Here is a 23,863-nt window from a genome sequence, read left to right as displayed (position 1 = left end):
AAAGAAAAACAAATGAATAAAAATAAAAAATAAATAAATAAACAAAATTAAAAAAAAGAAAGGGATACTGTATGGGGGACAGCATGGTTTTGTGAAGCGTAGATCATGCCTTAGTAACTAGCTCACGTTTTATAACACAGTGATGGCTGAACTGGATAAGGGTAATGGGTTTACAGTGATTCTACTGGACCTTGCTAAGGCCTTTGACAGGATATCACATGGAATTCTAATCAGTAAACTGCAGCATATGGGGATGGATATAGGGTTGGTGAGATGGATAGGAGGGTGGCTGATGGAGAGATATCAGAGAGTGGTTTATTCAGGAGTAGAGTCTGAAAGATGGCCTGTGACTAGTGGTGTGCCGCAGGGTTCTGTTCTTGGACCACTACTGTTCAATTTGTTCATTAACGATATAGGAAAGGATCTGAGAGGAAGTGTTCATTTGTTTGCTGATGATGCAAAGTTGGGTAGAGCAATTGTGAGTGCACAGGATGTCAAAATTTTGCAGGATGATTTGGATAGTTTAGAGAACTAAGGAGAATGGATGTCAATTTAATGTGGCAAAGTGTAAGGTGATGCATTTTCGAGTGAAAAGATTAGCAGCAGTATATCACATTGGCGGAACCGTGCTCCAGGAGATTGATGAGGACAGGGATTTGGGAGTGTTAGTGGATAGGGAGTTGAAGTTTAGAGGGCACATCGCAAAAGTGGCTAAATCAGCTCATCAAATCACTTGGTTGCTGAAAAATACTTTAACAAGCAGAGACAAACAGGTTATTGTTCCTCTGTATCGAGCCTTGATAAGACTTCATCTAGATTACTGTGCCCAGATATGTGCATCAGGGTTTCTTCTTGATGGGGAGGAGGTGGAGAGGATTCAGAGACGAGTGACCAAGATAATAGCAGGCCTATGGAACAAACCTTATGAGAACAGATTGAAGATTTGTGGGTTGCAGAAATTGGTTGATAGGCAGAAAAGGGGGTGATATGATTGAGACATTCAAATTATATAATTTGAATGTCTGTATAAGATTCATTATAGAGAGATCCAGAGACATTCAAATTATATAATTTGAATGTCTCTGGGGTTTCTATTAGATTAATTCAGACGATAATTTTGAGAATAGGACTGGTGGTGGGAGGACTAGGGGCCATACATGGAAGCTGGGCAAGAGTGTGGTTAGCAAAGGTGTTAGAGCTAGGTTTTTTACTTGGAGAGTGGTGAATGAGTGAAATAAGCTGCCAGAGTCTGTTGTGGGTGCCATGACTGTGAATGAGTTCAAGGCGAGGTATGATAGATACTGTGTGAATGTTGAATAGTTGTTCTTGACATGATGTTAGGGCCTGCCTCGATGAGTCAATCAATTCCTTGGAGTTGCCCGTAATAATAATAATAATTGTCTCTCAGTATGTAGTTAAATTCCATTTCCTTCTTACTGTGTGATCTCTCTACTTTCTAATCTATAACTATATAATTGAAGTCCCCCATAATAATCATTTGACTTGCACTCATTGTACTAATTTGCTGATGCATGTCTTCCAGATCATCCCTGGAATCCCCCACCCCCATTACAACCAACCAACCATATACAGTCATACCCTGACTTACGCGAATCCGGAGTTATGGTTTCTTATGTGTACGTATTCCTGTTCCACTTCACGCCTCACCACTAGTCGTATCTTTCAGGTGCCGGCAGCATTCGCCAGTGTTGCACATGCTGTGAACCAGCACTGACGTGTTTCGTGCGGTCTCCATTCATACACGATTTTTATAGTCTACAAACCTTGTGATTGTTTAATGTTATGTGTTTGATAAAAATATTATCACCATAAAAAATAATAATGTCATCCAAAAGAAGCAAGTCCGATTCTTCTACAGCTAGCAAGAAAAGAAAAACATTGACTTTGGAAACAAAACTCAACATTATTAAGGATTTTGAAGGCGGAATGAAAATATGTGAGCTAGCAAAGAAGTTCGATCTACAGGAATCCACAGTAAGAACAATCATAAAAGAAAGGTTTACAGATTTTGGAGGACATATATTCTAACAAGGAACAAATTGTACCCACAAGGCAAGGAATAAAAAAAATCATTAGCTTGCCATGAAGAAATTTTGCGTGACAAGAAAAAGACATTATGCCGTCAGACGAATCTATTAGATTTTATGAAACCATTGACATTGAAATAACTTTCTTTTTTTTTATGTACAAAAAACTACAATTATGATTATATTTCTTAAAAAATATAGGTGTTTTTGTAAACCTTTGGTCCCAATTGTATGTTTGTATATATAAATTACATGCAAAATTATACCACGAGTTACGTGAATTCGACTTACACGCTTTTTGTTGATCCCACCTACCACGTAACTTCGGGGTTTTACTGTATTTCGTTTTATTAACCTTGATCTTACCAGATAGCTTCAAATGAACACCCCCACCACCACCTATCTCCTATTCATTTTAGTTGCAATTCATCTGCTATCATCAGCAGTAGTCCCCTCCAACACATATCCTAGCTTCTCTATCCACCCTGAAAATACTCAACCCATCCCATTCTATCCCTGTAACTACATCATCTGCTGTTAGCCAAGTCTCACTAATGCGTATAACTTTTGGTAAGGTTGCACTAACCAATGCCAAAAACTCCTCCTTCTTTTCCTGATATTTTTAATATTAGTATATAGAAACTGCAGCATCACTAATAATAAAGTAGGCTCCAACCACCTTTACTTCCTGCATTGACCACCTTATTCAATACTTTTGCTTGAGAGACTAGATTGTGCACTTGTTTGTCATTCTCACACTCACTCACCTTATGAATGCCTTCACACACACAATCGTGAATTTGCACTTCGGCATGCTTAGGGAACAAAGCGCTCTCTAGACACCTAACACAAAAACCATTTAGATGCAGTTTGTCAGCATTATACAAATCCTTGTTTCTATTAAACTGAGGCCATAGGTTCACAAACTCTGCATCATTCCTTCTGTACAACCTGCATATTGATTCATTTGCTATCAACGTCATCTTCTTCAATTCATTTCTAACACAGCGTGGCAGATCTTACAATCCTCACATTCTCCATTTTTGCTTTGTCCAACAACTTCTTCACATCTTCATTCATAGAGTACTTCTGACCTCTCAGATTATTAGTTCTAATCAAGACAATTAGTTTTCCTTTGCCTTATATATTTGCATCCAGATGGCATGACTAATATCATTAATTTTTGCACTAGATAAACATGATTTTGTTATACTTTCGTTAAGTACTCTTCTGACCATAAAGTCTCAGTACATAATTTTCTACTTAGTTCACATGATTCTGATTTTTACCTTGGCCCACCCGCTTCTTTCTCTTCTCAGCCCTGCTAATCTATTGCTGTTTCTGCAACTTTTGATTTTGCACTTTGACCTGTGAAGTATAACATGCAAGTGCACTATTCCTTTATTTTGGTCTATTTCATTTTCCTATATTTCCACCATCACATGTCATTATTAATTCTGACATTAACATTTTCCATTTTACCATCTATCTACTCGACTGTCTATTCTAACAGTCATTTTGTTTTCGCATTCTAACTGGCACTCACTGTCAAAACGCTTAACACACACTTGTTCACCAGTTTCACTTTCCTTCCATAAATTACTGTTTATGGGGCCATTACTGTTTAACTTGTATATTAACGATATAGGTGAAGATTTGGATGGAGATATTCAGTTGTTTGCAGATGATGCAAAGTTGGGACGAACCATGAAGAGTAGTGAAGATGTTGTAGCCTTACAAGAAGACTTGAATAAATTGAGTGATTGGGCATGGAAATGGAGATGTGAGTTCAATGCAAAATGTAAGGTTTTAAAATTTGGAAAACAAAGATGGGATGCAGAATTTATGCTTGGTGAGGATACATAGTTGGAGGTGGAAGAAATAAGAGATCTAGGGGTGATAGCAGATAAGGATCTGAAATTTAGGGGATACATAAGCAAAATGGTGAAGACAACAAAAAGGCTTCTGGGAATGATGCGGAGGACATTGACTTGTAGAAGTAGGGAGATTCTTCTTCCGTTGTATAAGGCTTTGACTAGGCCACACATGGACTATTGTGCCCAGATTTGGTCACCTGGTTTTCAGAAGGATGAAGAGATGTTGGAAATGGTCCAAAGGTGATTGAATGAGGTAGTTTCTGACCTCTGGAATGTCGAGTATGAGGAAAGATTGAGAAGATGTAATTTGCAGAGTCTGGAGGACAGGAGGAAGAGGGGAGATATGACAGAGACCTACAAGTTGGTAAGGAGTTGTTATAGGATCAATGATGGAGAAGTTCTACAGAAAATAGTGGGAGATCGGGGGAGAACCAGAGGTCATCCCTGGAAACTGTATAAAGAGGGTGTGAGTGGGGAGTGAGAGACAGGTTTTTTTAGAGCAGAGTTGTGAATGATTGGAATGCCATGCCTGAGAGTGTAGTGTCTGCAAGGAGTTTGAATGTGTTCAAGGTACGGTACGATGAGCTGTGTGTGTGTGATAAAAGGACCTCCCAGATGAGTCTTTGACTCCATGAGGTCTTGGGGTAATAATAAATCTTTTAATTTCTACAATTGAAGACATCTCACACATACTGCATACAGAATCACACACTAATGACATCTTTGCCACCATTGTTCTACCACACAATGGCACCATATCATATTTAAACAAAACAAAAACAAACAAACAAAAAAAAAAAACATTTACTTTCAAACTAAACTCAGTCAATCATGCACCTGTATAAAACAAAAAACACAATGATTTAACCTAATAACTAAAACACGAAAAAAAAAATCTTTTCGCAGAGCTAATAACATAACACACAATCTGCCATCTCATGGTGAGTTTGAGTGGTGCTATTTTTAGTACCTAAAAACTACTAAAAATAAATTGGAATTTGAACTGGATTGGATGAGGAAAGAGATGAAATGGATGCGGAATGAAATTAAGAAAATTCGGGTAAAACATATTAAAACAAATCATGATGGAAAGAAAGAGTTAATGAAAGATGAGCGAGTGGCGTTGTATGGCGACTCCATCATTAAAGGTGTGCTGGATGATAAGATGCATAAGGTATGTTTTCCAAGTGGTAAAATGAGCAGAGTGATTGAGGCAATGGATATGAGGAGGGAGTGAGCAAGGGGTTAATGGTTTTAATCAGTACGAATGATTTGACAGAGACAAAGAGAGCACCAGAATGGATATCAGGAGGCTGCTTAGAAGGATAAAAGAGAATAGTGTGACAGGAAGGGTGGTCAGCGTGTTGCCTAGGTATGACTGTGGTGAGATGAAGTGGAGAGCAAGGATTATGAATGATATGCTGGCTGAAATGTGCAAGGAGACGGGAGTGCAGTTTGTTAATGTGTGGAATGAGTTTGAGGGACAAGTGAGCTGTATGGGAGCGATGGGCTGCATTTGAATGGTTATGGTGTGAGTCGCTTGGAGAGACTGCTGCTGGAAGGTAGAAAAGTGAGTAGAGTGATAGACAATAAATCAGATCAAGTGGGAAGTGATGTGGAAGAGCAGGAGAGTAAGTTAGGAGAGACTGAAGAAGTGGTTATGAATGAGGAAGAGAGTAGTATGTAGTATGAGTATAGAAAATGTGAGAATGGGTGTGCAAGAGGAACAGGAAAACAGGGAGGCTCAGGGTGGACAGGGGTACACAGCATGAGAAAGGTGGATGCTCCGAGAGGAGGTGAGAGCATGTGTAGAAAGGAATGGGATGACCTGAGATCAAGAAGAAACAGTTGGAATTGAAAAGGGTTTTAAAATAAATAAGCAGAAAGGGAAATGGCCCCAGTCGAGCACTGAGAGATCACATCGAGTGGGTGGTATCAGTGGAACTATCTGTAGATCCAGAAATGAGCTGTTCTGTTTGTATACAAATGCTAGGTAGATGAAATGGTTGCATTAATTGCGCCTGTTCACCCATAGATTGTCGGAATAAATGAGACATGGTTGGAAGAGGACAACATCCTGACAGGAATAGAGATGGAAGGGTATGATGTGTTTCGTGAGGATAGAAAGGGTAAAAAGGAGGGGGGAGTGCTATTGATGATAGAGAAAGAGTTATGTCCATACAAAGTAGAGATGCAAGAGGGAAATAGTGCCAGTGGTTTTGAGGCAGTATGGTGTGAAATAGAGGTGAATGGAATCAAATACTTGGTTGGATGTTGTTATAGACCAGGAAATGTGGGTGATGGTGATAATGAAATGTATAATCAAATTAACCAAGCAAATAAGAAAAAGGTGATCATTATGGGTGATTTTAATTACGGCAATATAGACTGGAATGATGAGATAGCAACTGGAAGTAAAGAAAATGAGTGTCTTGAGTTTTTGAGGGATAACTACCTCAGACAGTATGTAACAGTGGGCATGCGAGGATTGAGAGTCTTGGATTTGGTCATCTCATCAGAGGATGTAATTATAAATGAGGTGTCAAATCATCCACCAATTGGTGAGAATGACCATGAGGTGATTACCTGGGTGGTTGCCAGCAGTGTGAGGACATCTGTGAGAAAAGGGTATAGGTGGAACTACAAGGGGGGGGGGGGTGATTATGAAGAGCTCAGAAGACAGCTTGTGGGTGTAACATGGAATGAGGAGTTAGCTGAAAAAGTGATCAATGCAGCTTGTGGGATTTTCAAAAACTATCTAGTAGATGCAATGTCTAAATATATTCCAAAGGAGAGGAGGTTGTATAAAGTAGGTGTGAGATGGATGAATAAAGAGATTAAGTATGCGATACAGAGAAAGAGGGCATTGTGGAGGCAGCATAAGCAAAGTAGAAATAACCAATTCCATGAGGTATACAAAGACCAGGCAAGGAGGGTGACTTGGTTGGTGAGGGTGGCTAAAGAGAGGTATGAACAGCAGTTAGCTAATAAAGCGAAAAAGAATCCTAAGGAGTTCTTTCGATATGTAGCCAGCAAAAGAAAGAATGATTATGGAAGGATGACATTGATAGGAGAAAATGGTATAAAGATAGCTGTTGCAGAATGTGTGGTAGAGATACTTAATGAGCAATTCATAAAGGTCTTTCAATCTTGTGAATGTGACTTCATGGAGAGATTGAGAGCAGTAGATGATGGGGAGGAGAGACTGACTGTAAGTGAGCAAGAGGTGTATGGGGAGTTGAGTAAACAAGATGTTAATAAGGCTGTGAGACTTGATAATATATCGCCATGTATTCTGAAGGAATGTGTCAGGGAGTTGACACCTGTCTTGACATATTTTTTTAATACGAGTCTTGCATTGGGTCAAGTCCCTAAGGAGTGGAAGGAGGGCAAGATTGTGGAACTTCATAAAGGAAGTGATCGAACTCAAGCATTAAACTATAGGCCTATCTGTGTGTCAGATGTTGTGGCTAAGTTGTTGGAGAAGCTTGTGAGAACTAGGATCCAGAGTTGGGTTGATAACAATGGTATCATCTTTGATGGACAGCATGGATTTGCTAAAAGGAGGTCATGTTTTAGTAACCTACTTACTTATTTGAATAAAGTGACTGCTTCCTTGAACAGAGGAGAAGGATACGCAGTGATATACTTGGATTTCGCAAAGGCTTTTGATAAAATACCTCATGATAAATTGATAGTCAAACTGGAGCAGATGGGGTTGGATATTAGATTGGTGAATTAGATTGGAGATTGGCTGTCCGATAGGTATCAACAAGTTGTGTATGAGGGGAGCAATGTCAAGGAAAAGGAAAGTCACTAGCGGAGTGCCTCAGGGACTGTTTAACTTGTATGTTAATGATATAGGTGAAGATTTGGATGGAGATATTTAGTTGTTCGCAGATGATGCAAAGTTGGGACGAGCCATGAAGAGTAGTGAGGATGTTGTGACCTTGCAGGAAGACTTGAATAAATTGAGTGATTGGGCATGGAAATGGGGATGATGTGAGTTCAATGTTGTAAAATGTAAGGTTTTAAAATTTGGAAAACAAAGATGGGATGCAGAATTTATGCTTGGTGAGGATACATTGTTGGAGGTGGAAGAAATAAGAGATCTGGGAGGTGATAGTGAATAAGGATCTGAAATTTAGGGTACAGCCACACATGGACTTTTGTGCCCAGATTTGGTCATCTGGTTTTCAGAAGGATGAAGAGATGTTGGAAAGGGTCCAAAAGTGACTGACTAAGGTAGTTTCTGATCTCTGGAATGTCGAGTATGTGGAAAGATTGAGGAGATGCAATTTGCAGTCTGGTAAACAAGAGGAAGAGGGGCGATATGATAGAGACCTACAAGTTGGTAAGGGGTTGTTATAGGATCAATGCTGGAGAAGTTCTACAAAAAATAGTGGGAGATCGGGGGAGAACCTGAGGTCATCCCTGGAAACTGTATAAAGGAGGTGTGAGTAGGGGGATTGAGAGGTAGGTTTTTTTCATGCAGAGTTGTAAATGATTGGAATGCATTGCCCGAGAGTGTGGTGTCTGCAGGGAGTTTGAATGTGTTCAAAGAACGGTATGATGAGCTGTGTGTGTGTGTGATAAAAGGATCTCCCAGATGAGTCTTTGACTCCATGAGGTCTTGGGTAATAATAATAATATTATTATATACTAAAAATAGTACTATTTAGTACCTAAAAATAGTATCCCCCAATTATGCACAACAATACTTAAAGAAGAAATCAAATAAAGATTTGCATTTTGATGAAGAAACTTGAGAAGCTAAAAGGCTGCTTTATTCTACTTCTCAAATGAGGTTATTCCATTCAAGAATGGAAAATCTACATACTGGTTTATGGATAAGTCGACCTTTAACTTATGCTGCCTTCATATTGTACACCATACCATAATTTTCTCATAGGTTAATGTTCAAGTTTATATTATGCATTATCGGATGAGATTGGAGCTACCATGTTATATAATACCATCTATCTTCTTCTTCTTTCTCTATGCCTTTATCCCATGTTAAACGGGGTCGGCGTTCCCATCTTTAATCGTAAAGTAAAGAAAGAAGAAAAAATCCAACAACAACAAGCTCTCCTCCATTAAAAATAACACTTCACTGACATTGATGGCCTTAACATAAACATAAAGAATGCACACCAGTGTACTTACAGATTGTTATTGCTAATAGAATCACACCTAGTGGCCACAACAACTACTGCCCACTTAATTTCACAAATTACATTCTACATGATTCCTTCATCACCAGAATTTAGTTAGATCTGATTAATATCCACAAGCTCTAATACCAAAACTGAATTCCTCATTACTGATCTTCTCTAGTTCAAAATTTCCTTTGCCAATTCAGTTACATTTCAGTTGTTTTTTTGATTGCTTTCCAAATTTCAAGAACTATTCTGAACTCTTTGATAATTTATCTTTGAAACTTGCTTTTCAGTTTGAAGTTCGTGCTGGAATCCATGTTACTGTCTACAACTCAAACTGTTCATCCTTCTCCAATTCCACTAATCAAATTGAACGAGATTAGCAATGATCCAACACAAACTGTCTATCCACCTGCCAGAATACTGAATAATCTTCATCATTCTTTCTAATATTGTTGACTACTTCATAATTCTGCCTAGTTCCAAATATATTGTGAATATCAAATTTCCTCTTGGTAACTAAAATCATATCTCATCCAAGATATAAAACACTGAGGTCATTCCATTTGGTGACACCAAATGGGATGTTGCAAGAGTTTAAAAAAATAAAATAAAATAAAATAATAATAATAGAGAGAGAGAGAGAGATCACTGACAAATCTATATCTGATCTTGAAAGGGAAAAGCACAGATAACTTACCTTTTACTCAAATGGCAACTCAGCTTCCTAGTTACTCATCAAAGCCATCGAACTCTTCGATGCCTCTCACACCCAGATGGTAATATCATAATACCACCCAAAGTTAAGGCTGATCCCCTCCAAATAATTCTTCTCATTCAACATGAAGACAAAAAAATGCTCCAAGTATCTCTGAATATGTAGATACACTCAAGTGTTTTTCAGTTTTTCATAGATTTTGCAATGTAAATCATGATACCAAAGGAACACAATAAAAAAGATAATTCGCTGCTAATATTTCATTTGAATTTCTAACCAGCCTCTTCCATACACAAACAGTTTGTCACAGTACACAATCACTACTAATTGGTTATTAGGGGGGGGGGGAACAATTCAAAACTGTAGCAAACAAGATCTAACACATCCTAATTTGCTGCCATTTAAAGTCAATAAAAAAAAAAAATTACAGGCATTAGGTTGGAGTTGGTCTCCTTAAGTACTGATCAATGGAAATTAACAACCATTCTATTTCATCTTTGCAATCTTTCACACTCATATAGCATCTATTGTGTAGCAAGGAAGTAAGTCTCTGTTCAGTCCATTCCAAAAAGAAGTCAACCATCAAAGTATCATCCCATTGCCCTCATCTCAGTTTTCTAAAAATAATGAAGACAGTAATCGACAGTAACCTTTTTCGCCATCTGGAGGCTCACTACTTCAATGACCACCAATATGTATCCTGTCACTCTAAATTCCAGAATAGATTTCTAACTAACATCATCTGCTTTTGGACACAAGTTATGGAAATGTTTGGGGGAACTTATACAATTGCTTGACATTTCCAGGGTATAAATTTATGTTGTACACAGCAGCCTAATTATCACCTATGTTCTGCATTCCACTCTTTGAGACTGGGCTGGCAGAAGTTTCTTGTCTGTATACTTGTTACATGTTGTGGTGGTTTCTTCACTTCAGATTTCTCCACCAATGCAGCTCTAGGATTTTGTGCTCTCACTCTCAGCCTACACTCTCCCTCACTAATCTCAATCTTATTCGTAGTTTTTCTGATGACAGTATACTCTATTCTTTTCTTCATTTAATAAACTTTGCACAGTGTTCAAAACCTTAAGCTATGATTTTCCATATATCCACCTTTAAAACAGAGCGATCTCCTTGTTACACTTCACTGGGATGAAAACAATCCTGTGAACTTCAGTCTTAAAAGAAAGAAAGATAATATCCAAAATTGATCTTAAAAAAAGCAGCTCTCTCACATTTTTTTGGGGTGATTTACTCTTCTAGCCTTTCTTCAAGTTCATCACAGCAATAGTTAGAAATTCTTTTATTCTTAAGATACTGCAAACTTGCACAACTTCTTTCAAAACACTGTGTGTGTGTGTGTGTGTGTGTGTGTGTTTCCCAGTTTTAATTAGTGATACTACATAATTTATGTTAGATTTGTAATATAGTCAAGTGCATCTACTATACAATTTGAACTTCTCCACTGTTTACATTGAAATCTTTTTTAATTCTTAACTGTTACTCTTAAATATAGTTTCTGCTCCTCATTAAAAAAATATAAGGTACTATGAAATCACATAATTATTATTATTTATTTATTTAATGATCAATGATACATAAAAGATTAGAAAGAAAATTAGTAATATACCAATTTGGCTGATGAGAATTCTAAATTGATCCAAATAACTTTGTCCATCTTCATTTAGGCCAAGTTTTCTGATTCCTTTGTTAAACTTCTCTGCTCTTTCAAATGGATACTGTTTAAATCAGATAAAATTTTGATATACAGTCTTTTGTTTAACATGATCAAATAAAATTCTTCACTAAAATTTCCCACAGCAGTTAAAAATAAAGACAATACCAATAACAAACAATAACTTGTGTAATTATTTATTATGAATCCAAAAAAAAAGGGGGTAACTAAACTTATAATGAATATAAAACTCACCTATTATTCAAGTCAAAAAGGTTTTGATAATGTGAATAAAAGCTAATTTTGCACATTAATTCTGACATGCTCATTGCAAAATTGACCTTAAAAACTTTGTATTGTCACACAGTTTACAAGAAAATTTGGTCCAAAAATGACTCATTATTGTGATAAGCACATTCACAATCTCTAAATAGCTTGTTTTGGGTTGTCAGTTTATGTCGTATCTATCTGCTAAGTTTATATACCTTTCCCAGTAACGAATGAATGACCATTTCTTATAATGATGATCTCTCTCTCTCTCTCTCTGTGTGCGTGAGAGAGAGAGAGAGAGAGAGAGAGAGAAAATGATTGTTTTCAAATGATTGAAAACAAACATCCAAAAAGTTTGAAAGGTGTTTTTTTTTTTTTTTTGAGAAAATAATATGTTTGAAAGAAAGAAAAAGAAAGCACAAAACTCTCTTCAGAAAAATAAGCACCTTCATTACCAATAACCTTTCTTTTTTTCCTCTAATGAGATACAAATAGAAAAAATACTGTTCTTATAAAACTTGTAAACCTTTTAAGGATGTAAGTGAGAGTATTGGAGTGCAAAAACAGAGGGTGAAAGAATTGATAGTTGTGGCGGTATGAATGACTTGAAAGGAGATAAATATTTTATAAGAGAGGACTTGAAAGTATTGTTAAAGGTAGCGAAAGAAAAGAGTGACAGAGTTAGAATGGTGAGTCTGTTGCCGCGGCATGACAGAGAGGAGTTTAGAAGGAGGGCCATAATCGCAAATGACATTATGCACAGGTTATGCAGACGGTGTGGAGTGGAATTCGTGGACGTGTGGAATGAGTTTGATGGGCAAAAGGATTTGTACAAGAAAGATGGCCTGCATTTGAATGGATTTGGTGTGTGGAGCCTGGAAAAAGTGTTGCTGAATGAAGTGAAAATAGATGTGCAGAACCAGGGAAACTAGAACTATCAAGGAGGGGGGAAGTGGATATGCGGACATCAGTGAGACAGTTGAGTGTAAGAATGTATATAATGTACCCTAGCCAATACTAAGGACAAGAAATCAGGATGGAATAGTTAGAATAATGCATCAAGATAGGGGTGGGACAAAGGGACCTCTGCATTTCATGTATACTAATGCCAGGAGTATTAGGAACAAGAAGGAACAATTTTTGGCCTTGGTTGGCTCTTCCTGGCCACAGGTTATTGGCATTAGTGAAACATGGCTGACGGAAGATGATACAGTTAGTGGGATAGAATGTGTAGGTTATAGAGTGTTTAGGAGGGACCGAGAGAAAATAAAATGGGAGAGGAGTGTTACTGATGATAGCTGATGAACTGCAGCCAAGGAGAATTGAAGTTGTATTGCAGGATAGAGAAAAGAGCTCATTTGAGGCTATTTGGTGTGAGATTGAGACTAGCAGAACAAAATATACAGTTGGGTGCTGCTATAGATCAGGTGATGGAATAGATGATGGAGATAGTATGCATAAACAAATTAATGAAATGAGTGCAAGGAGGGTAATTATTATGAGGGATTTCAACTATGGTAACAATGACTGGGAGGAGGAGAGGACACGTGTGAGGAAGGAACTGGATTTTATTCAGTTACTAAGGGATAACTATCTGAGACAGCATGTAATAGAAAATACTGTGGGTTTGGGAGTGCTTGACCTGGTAATAGCATCTGAGAATTTGACTGTAATGAATATGACTATGTTGCCACCTATTGGTGAGAGTGATCATAAGGTCTTGACCTAGGAGGTGGCTAAAGGTGTAGAATTTGTGTAAAATGTAGAAGAGGGTATATGTGGAATTCCCGTGCTGGCAAATATGACAAGCTTAGGAGATTGCTTGGTTCAGTGCCATGGCACGTAAAACTGCAAGGGCTGGATGTCGATAGAGCATGGGAAGTGGTCAAGGAGCATTTGCAGGAGGTTATGGATGATTTATACCTAGGTTCCGAATAGTAAAACAAGTAGGGGTTAAATGGATGAATAACACCATTAAGCTTGAACTGCAAAAAAAGAAACAACTGCGGAGGGAATTTAAAGAGAAAGGTGACCTGCAGTACACGAACGGTATAAAGCGCAGTCCAGAAGGGTAACGAGTGTGGTAAGAAAAGCAAAAGCAGATTATGAAAGGAAACTAGCTATGCAAACTAAAGAGAATCCCAAACAGTGCTTTCAATATGCTGCAAGTAAAAGAAAAACTATACACGGCAGATGATTTTAAAGAATGCCGATGGCAAGGAGGTCACGGAATCAGTCGATATAGTGGAATTACTGAGTGAGCACTTTGCAAGAGTATATCATCCAGGTGGTGACATTGAAAGAATGAAGGAACCATTAGTTTATATGGGAATTGTGGTGAATGAAGTGGAGGTGAACAGTCTATTACAGAACCTTAATGTGAATACATCTGTGGGATTGGATGGCATACCGGCATGGGTCTTACGTGAAGCAGCTAAAGAATTATCAGTGCCATTGACCATGTTGTTTAATCTGAGTCTCGGGTCTGGTTTAGTCCCGAAGGTGTGGAAAGAAGGGAAAATAGTTCCACTGCATAAAGGGGGATCCAAGACTACTGTTGCAAATTACCGACCGATCAGCATATCAGGAGTCATTGTCAAGGTCTTGGAAAAAGTAATCAAAGGAAAAATACAGGAATGGATTGATGAAAATGAGATACTGTGTGGGGGACAGCATGGCTTTGTGAAGGGTAGATCATGCCTCAGTAACTTGCTCAAGTTTTATAACACAGTGACGGCTGAACTGGATAAGGGTAATGGGTTTACAGTGATACTGCTGGACCTGGTTAAGGCCTTTGACATGATACCATATGGAATTCTAATCCGTAAACTGCAACATGATGGAGAGAGTTGATGGAGAGATATCAGAGAGGAGTTTATTCAGGTTTTTTTGTTGAAAGCTTATTTTTCACTTGGTTAGACTATAATAAATTTAGTTTAATCCTTTATCCAAGTGTGAGCAAACAAAGTTTGCACCTGAAAATATCTTCAGGACTGGGGTAAGGTAGTACAGCACTGGGAAACTCGTAGCAAAGGTGGTGCAAGCTCCCATCACTACTATCCCAGTATCTCCCATAATGCAAAACACATCTTCTTGCGGGTATGTATAATGTTATGTATTAAGGGACGGGCCACTACCCAGACTAGTTTCGACCTTTATTGAGGTCTCTTCAGTGGCTCCCACTGAAGAGACCTCATGTCCCATTAGAAAGATAATTTGATAGTGAGCTAACAAGGATCGACTGGAAATTTATGACGTAGCTGACCAAACATGATCAAATGGCATGACAACTGGGATGCTGAATAAGGCTCCCAACTGTTTTTTGGGGAAACCAGAAGAACAGTCAAAATTCAGCTATTGAACAAACTTAAATTCACCATCAATACAACTGAAGATAAGAACTATCAATACAAAAAGTATCAATGAAAAGGAAGTGGGACTAGCAGAAGAATTAGAGAAGTACCAGTTTGATATAGTTAGTAATACTGATAGAAGAAGGCTAAAACAGGTGAAATTCTGTAAATAATAGCTATAGGATGTTATATTTAGGGAAAGTGATCAAGAAAAGGAAGAAGGAAAAAGTAGCTATAGCATTAAACAACACAAAACTATGCTCTTTGAATGGCAGGCAATTTCAGGTCAAGTGGAGAAATTTGAAATGGGAAACTTGACAATGTGAGTTATTTGTGCCTATAGTCTCACAGAAGGTTGCAATAAGAAAGAAGTGGAGGAGTTTTTTTGAATCATTAGAGAAGGAGATTGACATAAAGAATAAGAAGCTGATTCTTGTTGGCAATCTAAACAGCAGAAAAGAAAATGAATACCAGAGATATAAAAATGTTAAAAATATCATATAGAAAAGAAGAATATATAACAAAGTTAAAAAAATAATCAAACTTGAATAGCATTCAGAAGTGAACTGTAAATACAAATATCATTAAGAAAAAAACATAAAAGCATTTGAAAGCAGAGAAAAATAAATTAAAAAAAAAAAACGTTGAATACTCAAGTGCCAAATTATGAAGAAAACACTGATTGAGGACAGAAAAATCTGAACTTCTTGGTGAACTTAAGAAGTTAAAAAGACAGCCCAAGAAAAGAAGAAATTATTATTAAGAGAGACCTCCAGGGAGTCAGGGACTCATTGAGAGGCCACATACTACACACACCTGCTATCACACTTGTTCTTGAATTTATTCTCACTGCTTCCACACACACACAGCATCCAAGGGCAATTCCAATCACACGCAACTCTAAGAGAGAAAAATCTAGATCTCACCTCCTTCTTAGCAACATTCATTCTCAGCTTCCAAGGATGCCCTCTTGTCATTTCCCCACCCTCCATAAAATGAAAAATTCCATCAATGACCTTTTCAGAAGTTTGTGAGTCTCAATTATATCACCCCTCTTTCTCCTGTTTGCTAGTATTTGCAGTCAAATTCTCAATCTGTCTTCATAATCAGTATTCCACAATTCTGATATCATTTTTAACACCCTCCTTTCCACTCTCTCCACTGTATCAGAATCACAACGGAAACCAGAAGACCAGACCTGTGCACAGTAGTCCAAGTGAGGTCCTATCAAAGCCTTGTAAAGAGGCAAAATCATAGTGAAAGTACACAGAAAGTAAATCAGCAGATGCCCTGAGATATTTAATCATAACTTAGTATGTATAAACATATATAAACAAAAGAGTCATGAGAAGACTTAACACAGAAGACAACTATCATGAATTCAGGTGGCAAAATGTTTTACAGATTATGTAAAGAAAAGTTGCAAAAATAGAGGAAAGAGAGTACTTTAAAAGGAATCAGAGATGATAAAGGTGTCATCAAACTGAAGACAATCTGAATGTCTGGAGTAATTCATTTGAAAGACTTAAATGAGCATGATAAAAGGCATGATTAAACACTAGTAGAAAATATTCAAGAGAAATGCATTCAGGAATACATATCAATACTTAAGATAGAAAAAGTCACCATAAATCTGAAATATGGAAAGGCAATTAACATAGATCATATTTGAAAAGAAATGCTCAAATATGGAGATTCAAAAGTTTTACAGGTTGCATGGCATACAGTTGAAGCTGTACTGAGAAGGTAAAATTCCAGAGAATTGGAGTAGAGATATCATAGCCCATCTATAAAAAATCAAAATAAAACTGAGTGAAAATTACAGAGGAATTTTCCTAATCTGATGTTCAGATAAGATTTATGCAAACATACTTGAGAAGTGAATAAGAAAAATTGTAGAAGAGAAACTTGGGGAAAAAAAGAATATGACAAATGGAGGTTATGATCAAATTTTCATAATTTGATCATAACCTCCATTAGTGTTTATGTTATATTCACAACTATAGTTGAGCCTATGATGTTTTAAATAGTGCTGACAAATTTTAAATGTTATTTTTCAAGTGTGCAATAAGTGATATATATTACACTATTTTGAATACAAAAGAAAAAAAAAAAGAAAGTGAAATAATCTTTAAAATTCTTGGTGTATGCGTGTATTTAACAATCATTGATGTCTTTTTTTTTTCACATATATATATGTGTGAAAAGTTTTTTATCTTGGGGATAATATATATTAAGGATACCAAGTAATTTTATAAACTTGGTATTTTTACTCCTTCTCCCAAGTAAGCAAAACAGTTAAGTTTGCGCCTGAACGTAGTTCAAGTCTACAGGTAGTGCAACACCAGGGCAACTCGTTGTAAAAGTGGGTAAAGCTCTGATCACTATTCTTAGTATTTCCCATAATGTAAAACACATCTCACTAAGAGATGTATACTGCTATACATTATGGGTATGTGTGTGTGGGGGGGGGTCACTACCCAGACCAGTTTCAACTTTTTTCAACGGTCTGGGTAGTAATGTAAAACACATCTCACTAAGAGATGTATATCTCTTAGTGAGATGTGTTTTACATTATGGGAAATACTAAGAATGGTGATTACCCACCTTTACAACGAGTTGCCTGGTGTTGCACTACCTTTAGACTTGAACTACGTTCAGGTGCAAACTTAACTGTTTTACTTACTTGGGAGGAGTAAAAAAACCATGTTTATAAAATTACTTGGTATCTTAATATATTAATATATATATATATATTTTTTTTTTTTTTTTTTAATGTGAACATAATTACATCTGTAGATTTAAAATTTATATCATGTGTTCTTGGTAACTTCTAGGATGCAGACTGGCAAAAGAAAGATCAATGGAATTCTTGTCACCAACTACAGGAATTTTTTCAGGTTTTTTTCAATAAATTCAAATCTTTGGCTAAGGCAAGTAAGATTTCTTCCAGAAATACAGATTTTTTTTAAACCGTGTAACCTGAAAAAAATTACTATAGAATTCACAATATTTCATGTAGCAACACTAGTTGTGATTAGGAACACGAGACAGTGGTAATCATCAACCATACTCATGTCATACTATGTCTATTGTTGGTAGAAATGAATTCAATTATGGTTGATGACAAAGGGTGAGAAACCAGGTGAAATAAAACATTTCAGTCTATTCCTTTTGGAGATGAAAAGATATTAAGAGGATTTATTTATTTATTTACAAATTAGATACAACATGCAATCAAATTAATGCACATTACTATTTGTGGATTACTCTAGATTATTATTTGTGAATACCTACATAATTATAATACTACATTAGTAATATATGGTACTGCCCATTTCACACAATTAAGAATGATATTAAAACTTTGTATAAAGAAATGGAAGCCTATATTTTCAGGAAAAGCAAATCTATTTCACAGACGATTGCTTGGCAGAAAGATATAACCAGTTATATCTTTCTGCCAACCAATATAGCTGTTAAAAAAAAAGGGGAGGGGGGGAATAATATCCCAGGAAAGGAAAGTAACCTGCAGCATGAGAGGGGGCAATTACTATATGACTTATCAACGATATTCTGGTACATATGGACTGACAGGAGATATTCAGTTAATTCAGTTATCTGCTGAAGATGCAAAGTTGGGGAGAGCTGCAAGGAATGATGCTGATTTCAAAACCCTTTAGGAAGATTTTGAGAGACTCTCAGCATTGACATATGAATGGATTAATATTTCAATACTGAAAAATGCAAGGTTTTAAACTCCAGAGTGTAGGAGATAAGACTATATACTGTATTGTACTGTACTGGTTGGTACTGTGGTCTTGGGACAGGGGGTGGGGAACCCTTGGACCGCATGGCAATGACTTTTTTTCTGCACACAACTCAGGGCTCACCTTAAAAAATAATTAAATAAATAAATGTGTATTCAACATCTTCGCTACACTGTATATTTTAACTTAATAGAATACAATTTTATTAATTTTTATTGATACCAAATAAAAATGCAATAAAGAAACAAACATATCACTGTTTTAGTAATAATAAGTAATTCATTCATTCATTCATTCATATGGAGTGTCCTTATTGGGGCGAGTTGAGCCCCCCCCCCCCCCTCATGGGGGAGTTAAGTATTTATGGCTGTAGATCTGTATGTGTTCACAGGACCAGTTTGCCTGCTTGCAGGATGAAAAACGCCAGATAAACTTGTGGGAAAAACCCTACTGCCCGCGCCCAAGACCGGCTAACTTGGCTATGGCTGAGGAAGATCCTCAAATTCCTCACGTCTTCAACGGGAATCGAACCCGGGACACTCCTTTCCCAGTCATATGGTTGCGAACGGACAATAAGTAATAAGAAAATGAAACAAACATCCTATTTCCAAGCCATCTATCTCCGTGATATAATGACATACAAGTTTTGTCCAGTTCAGTTGTTGCATCATTCACCAGGCAGCCAGACCTTCCAACTATATTACAATGTCATAAACATAAGTTATTGTTAAAGCTATGTGAAATGTATTATCAATATTCAGGATTATGAAGTATTTCTCCTTTAACATCATTTTATATATTTTTTTGTTTTGTAAAGAATTTATTAGTTTTCTAAATTGTGTATATATGTGTGTATTTGGATTTAATTAAATCGTAAGTCATTAAAATATGGATTGGAAGTATTTATTGTCAATTAATATGTTTAATTTATTAGATATAAATTCAAATTTTTTTACATTGCCATATTATCATCATCAATGGTCCTAACAGGCAATTAAGAGCCCATGACTTTCCAACTACATTACATTGCCATAAACATAAGTTATTGTTAAAGCTATGTGAAATGTATTATCAATATTTAGGATTATAAAGTGTTATCTGCACGTGATTAGATGGCATGCATACCCTTCTCTTTTATTGGCATGTATGTAGGTGTAGGTAGGCTTATAACTGTACTAATTTTTGGTGTTTGCTTACACTTGGTAGGTGTATGCAGAGAGTGATCGTGATGAGATTTTCTGAGTCCAAATTATAATTTTTGTCAGTATCGATATGTCTCTGTCCACATTTTTACACCCCCATGATCCGATTTTCATTAAAGTTGGAAACTGTATGAAGAAAGCAATTATTTTTTGTATGTACCTTGTGATTGTACAACTTTGGTCATTCAGTTGTAATTTAGTTTTTTCCTTTTGCCTTTCACTTAATTCTCTTCTTGACATCCTTTCTTTCTTTCTTCTTTTTTTCTATTCATATTTATGCTATATATATATAAATATACCATTATCAGATATTTTTATTTGTTTCCTGCCCTTAACAGATTGTACAAAATGTCATAACCACAAGAAAAGAAGCACAGACATTCAAATGAAGAGGATATTAGAGAATTAGAATTTAAAGAATACTAGACTGAAAAATTTGGTATGCTTAAGAAAGATAATAAAGCATTATGCATTTTATGTTCTGAATCAGATGTTTGTAGGACTTCTTCTGTAAAGAGACATTTTGAAACTGTTCATAAGAACTTAAGCAATAAAAGTGAGTAAGAACAAAGAGAATTAATTTCTCCTGAACTGAGTAAGCAAAAAAAAAAAAAAAATCCAATACTTTGATGAAATTTATTTCAAGTAGCCCTATTTTGAAACCTCAAAACTAGCACCAACTTAGTTGCTGCTAGTTTTGAGGTTTTAAAAGTTATTGCCCAAGATGGAAAACCACTCAGTAATGGGGAGTATATTAAAGAAGCATTTCTAGAATGTGCTCCTTTTCCTTTTTGTCAATTTTTCAGAAAAGGTAAAAATTATTCAGCTCATTCAAGATTTGTCTGTTAGTAGAAAAACAGTTAAGGATAGGATACTTAAGTTGGAAAGGAATACAGCAGAACAATTAACAAAAGAGTTGCCTTCATGTAAGTTCTTTTCTATTTCTGTTGATGAGAGCACAGACATTACATCATCAGCCTGGCTAGCAATCTTTGCCCGATTTTTTTGGATTGACGAAGTATGTGAAGAGGTAACACTACCTGAGTGTATCACTGGGATTGAAATATGTAAAGCAGTTAAGAATGAATTATCTATTCGGTAAACTGATATTTCAAAAGTGGTATCCATCATAACGGATGGTGCACCCAGCATGAGTGGTAAGGAAGCAGGATTTGTAAATCTGTTTGCCAAGCATGTTAGTCATCCACTCATAGGTTTTCATTGCATCATACATGAGGAGACTTTATGCGCAAAAGCTGGCCTAAAGGAATCTCAACAAACGAAGCAAACATTTGTTGAGATGTTTGCCTCATTTGTAACCAAGTAACCAAGGTGGTTAATTACATTTCGGCATGAGCTTTGAATAAAAGACAATTTTAGAATGTATTGAATGAGGTGGATTTGGTGTACAAAGGACTAATAATGTATAACAATGTTCATTCGCTTACTTGAGGTCTTGTTCTGAAATGATTTGTTGAATGCCTGGATGAGATTATTATTATTATTACCCAAGACCCCATGGAGTCAAAGACTCATCTGGGAAATCCTTTTATCATACACACGGCTCATCATACCGTGCTTTAAACACACACTCACTCAAATGCTCTGCAGCCACCACACTCTCAGGCAAGGCATTCCAATCATTCAAAACTCTGCATGAAAAAAAAACCTGCTTCTCACTCCCCTACTCACACCCTCTTTATATAGTTTCCAGGGGTGACCTCGGTTCTCCCCTGATCTCCCACTGTTTTCTGTGGAACCTCTCCAGCATTGATCCTAAAACAACCCCTTACCAACTTGTAGGTCTCTATCATATCTCCCCCTCTTCCTCCTGTCCCCCAATCTGCAAGTTGCACCTTCTCAATCTTTCTTCATACTCGACATTCCAGAGGTTAGAAACTACTTTAGTCAGTTGCCTCTGGACCCTTTCCAACATCTCTTCGTCCTTCTGAAAACCAGGTGAGCAAATCTGGGCACAATAGTCCATGTTTGGCCTAATCAAAACCTAATACAATGGAACAAGAATCTCCCTACTCCTACAAGTCAGTGTCCTCCACATCATTCCCAGAAGCCTTTGTGTTGTCTTCACAATTTTGACTATGTGTCCCCTAAATTTTAGATCTTTATCCACTATCACCCCCAGATCTCTTATTTCCTCCACCTCGACAACATATCCTCATCAAGCATAAATTCTGCATCCCATCTTTGTTTTCCAAATTTTAAAACCTTACGTTTCGCAACATTGAACTCATATCCCCATTCCCAATCACTCAATTTATTCAAGCCATCTTGTAAGGCCACAACATCTTCTCTACTCTTCATGGTTCGTCCCAACTTTGCATCATCTGCAAATAACTGAATATCTCCATCCAAATCTTCACCAATATCGTTAACATACAAGTTAAACAGCAATGGCCCTAAAACAGACCCCTGAGGCACACCACTAGTGACTTTCTTTTCCTGGATATCGCTCCCCCATACACAACTTGTTGATACCTATCAGACAGCCAGTCTCCAATCCAATGCACCAATCTAATATCCAACCCCATCCACTCTAGTTTGACTATCAACTTATCATGCGGTAATCTATCAAACGCATTTGCAAAATCTAAGCATATTACTGTGTATCCTTCTCCTCTGTCCAAGGAAGCAGTCACCTTATTGTAAAAAGTAAGTAGATCACTAAAACATGACCTCCCTTTAGCAAATCCATGCTGTCCATCAAAGATAATACCATTGTCATCAACCCAATTCTGGATCCTAGTTCTCACAAGCTTCTCCAACAACTTAACTACAACATCTGACAACACACAGATAGGCCTATAGTTTGATACTTGAGTTCTATCACTTCCTTTATCAAGTGGCACTGGGTCAAGTTCCTTTATTATTAGGAACTTGACCCAGTGCAAGATTCGTATTAAAAATACATGTCAAGGCCAGCATCAACTCCCTGGTGCATTCCTTCAGAATACATGGTGATATATTATCAAGTCCCACAGCCTTATTTACATCTAGTTTGCTCAACTCCCCATACACCTCGTGCTCACTTACAGTCAGTCTCTCCTCTCTATCATCAAATGCTCTCAATCTCTTCATGAAGTCACATTCACAAGATTGAAAGACCTTTATGAACTGCTCATTAAGTATCTCCACCATACCTTCCGCAATAGCTGTCTTTATACCATTTTCTCCAATCAATGTCATCCTTCCATAATCATTCTTTCTTTTGCTGGCTACGTATCGAAAGAACTCCTTAGGATTCTGTTTGGCTTCTTTAGCTAACTGCTGTTCATACCTCACTTTAGCTACCCTCACCAACCAAGTCACCCGCCTTGCCTGGTCTTTGTAGACATAATGTCCTTTTTTTCTCTGTACTGCATGCTTAATCTCTTTATTCATCCATTTCACACATCCCTTTGTGACTAATCAACAAATGTCTTATAAAGAAATGTATAACATTGTGTGGGTTGGGAAAGTGATGTTTTTGAAGATTTTTGCAAACATTTAAATGACTTGAACATTAAACTACATGGTAAGACTCAGGTTATATGTTTGATGACATAAAGGCATTTGAAATGAAGCTGAGTTTTTAAGAGGGATGTAGACAGTGAGAGATTTAGATATTTTCCAAATCTAAAGAAATGCATCAATGATCTCCAAAAGGATGACAAAACAGATCGCGATTGTCTTCAAAAGCTATTATAAATATCATTGTGTCAACTGTTGAGCAGTTCTCTCTCTAAGATTTGTTAAGTTTGGAGAATTAGAAGAGATTGCAAAATTCATTAATG

The 23,863-nt window shown here is 36.8% G+C and overlaps 1 protein-coding gene across 2 annotated transcripts in view; it reads right to left on the bottom strand.

Moving 5' to 3' along the window:
• The window catches only part of SWIP (strumpellin and WASH-interacting protein), a 557,147-nt gene that overhangs the window by 103,506 nt on the left and 429,778 nt on the right, over positions 1–23,863 (bottom strand). For both annotated transcript variants that reach the window (XM_090402140.1, XM_090402141.1), the window contains one exon: positions 11,433–11,541. In XM_090402140.1, coding sequence (XP_090258266.1) covers positions 11,433–11,541 — 109 coding nt within the window. The remainder of the gene's footprint in view (positions 1–11,432; positions 11,542–23,863) is intronic.

The sequence above is a fragment of the Typopeltis vanoorti genome, chromosome 12 (genome assembly GCF_054136105.1).
Source record: "Typopeltis vanoorti isolate ZY-2024b chromosome 12, IOZ_Tvanoo_1.0, whole genome shotgun sequence".
Lineage (NCBI taxonomy): Eukaryota > Metazoa > Arthropoda > Arachnida > Uropygi > Thelyphonidae > Typopeltis > Typopeltis vanoorti.
Note: the sequence above shows the minus strand (reverse complement) of the source record. Positions and strands in the feature narration are given on the sequence as shown.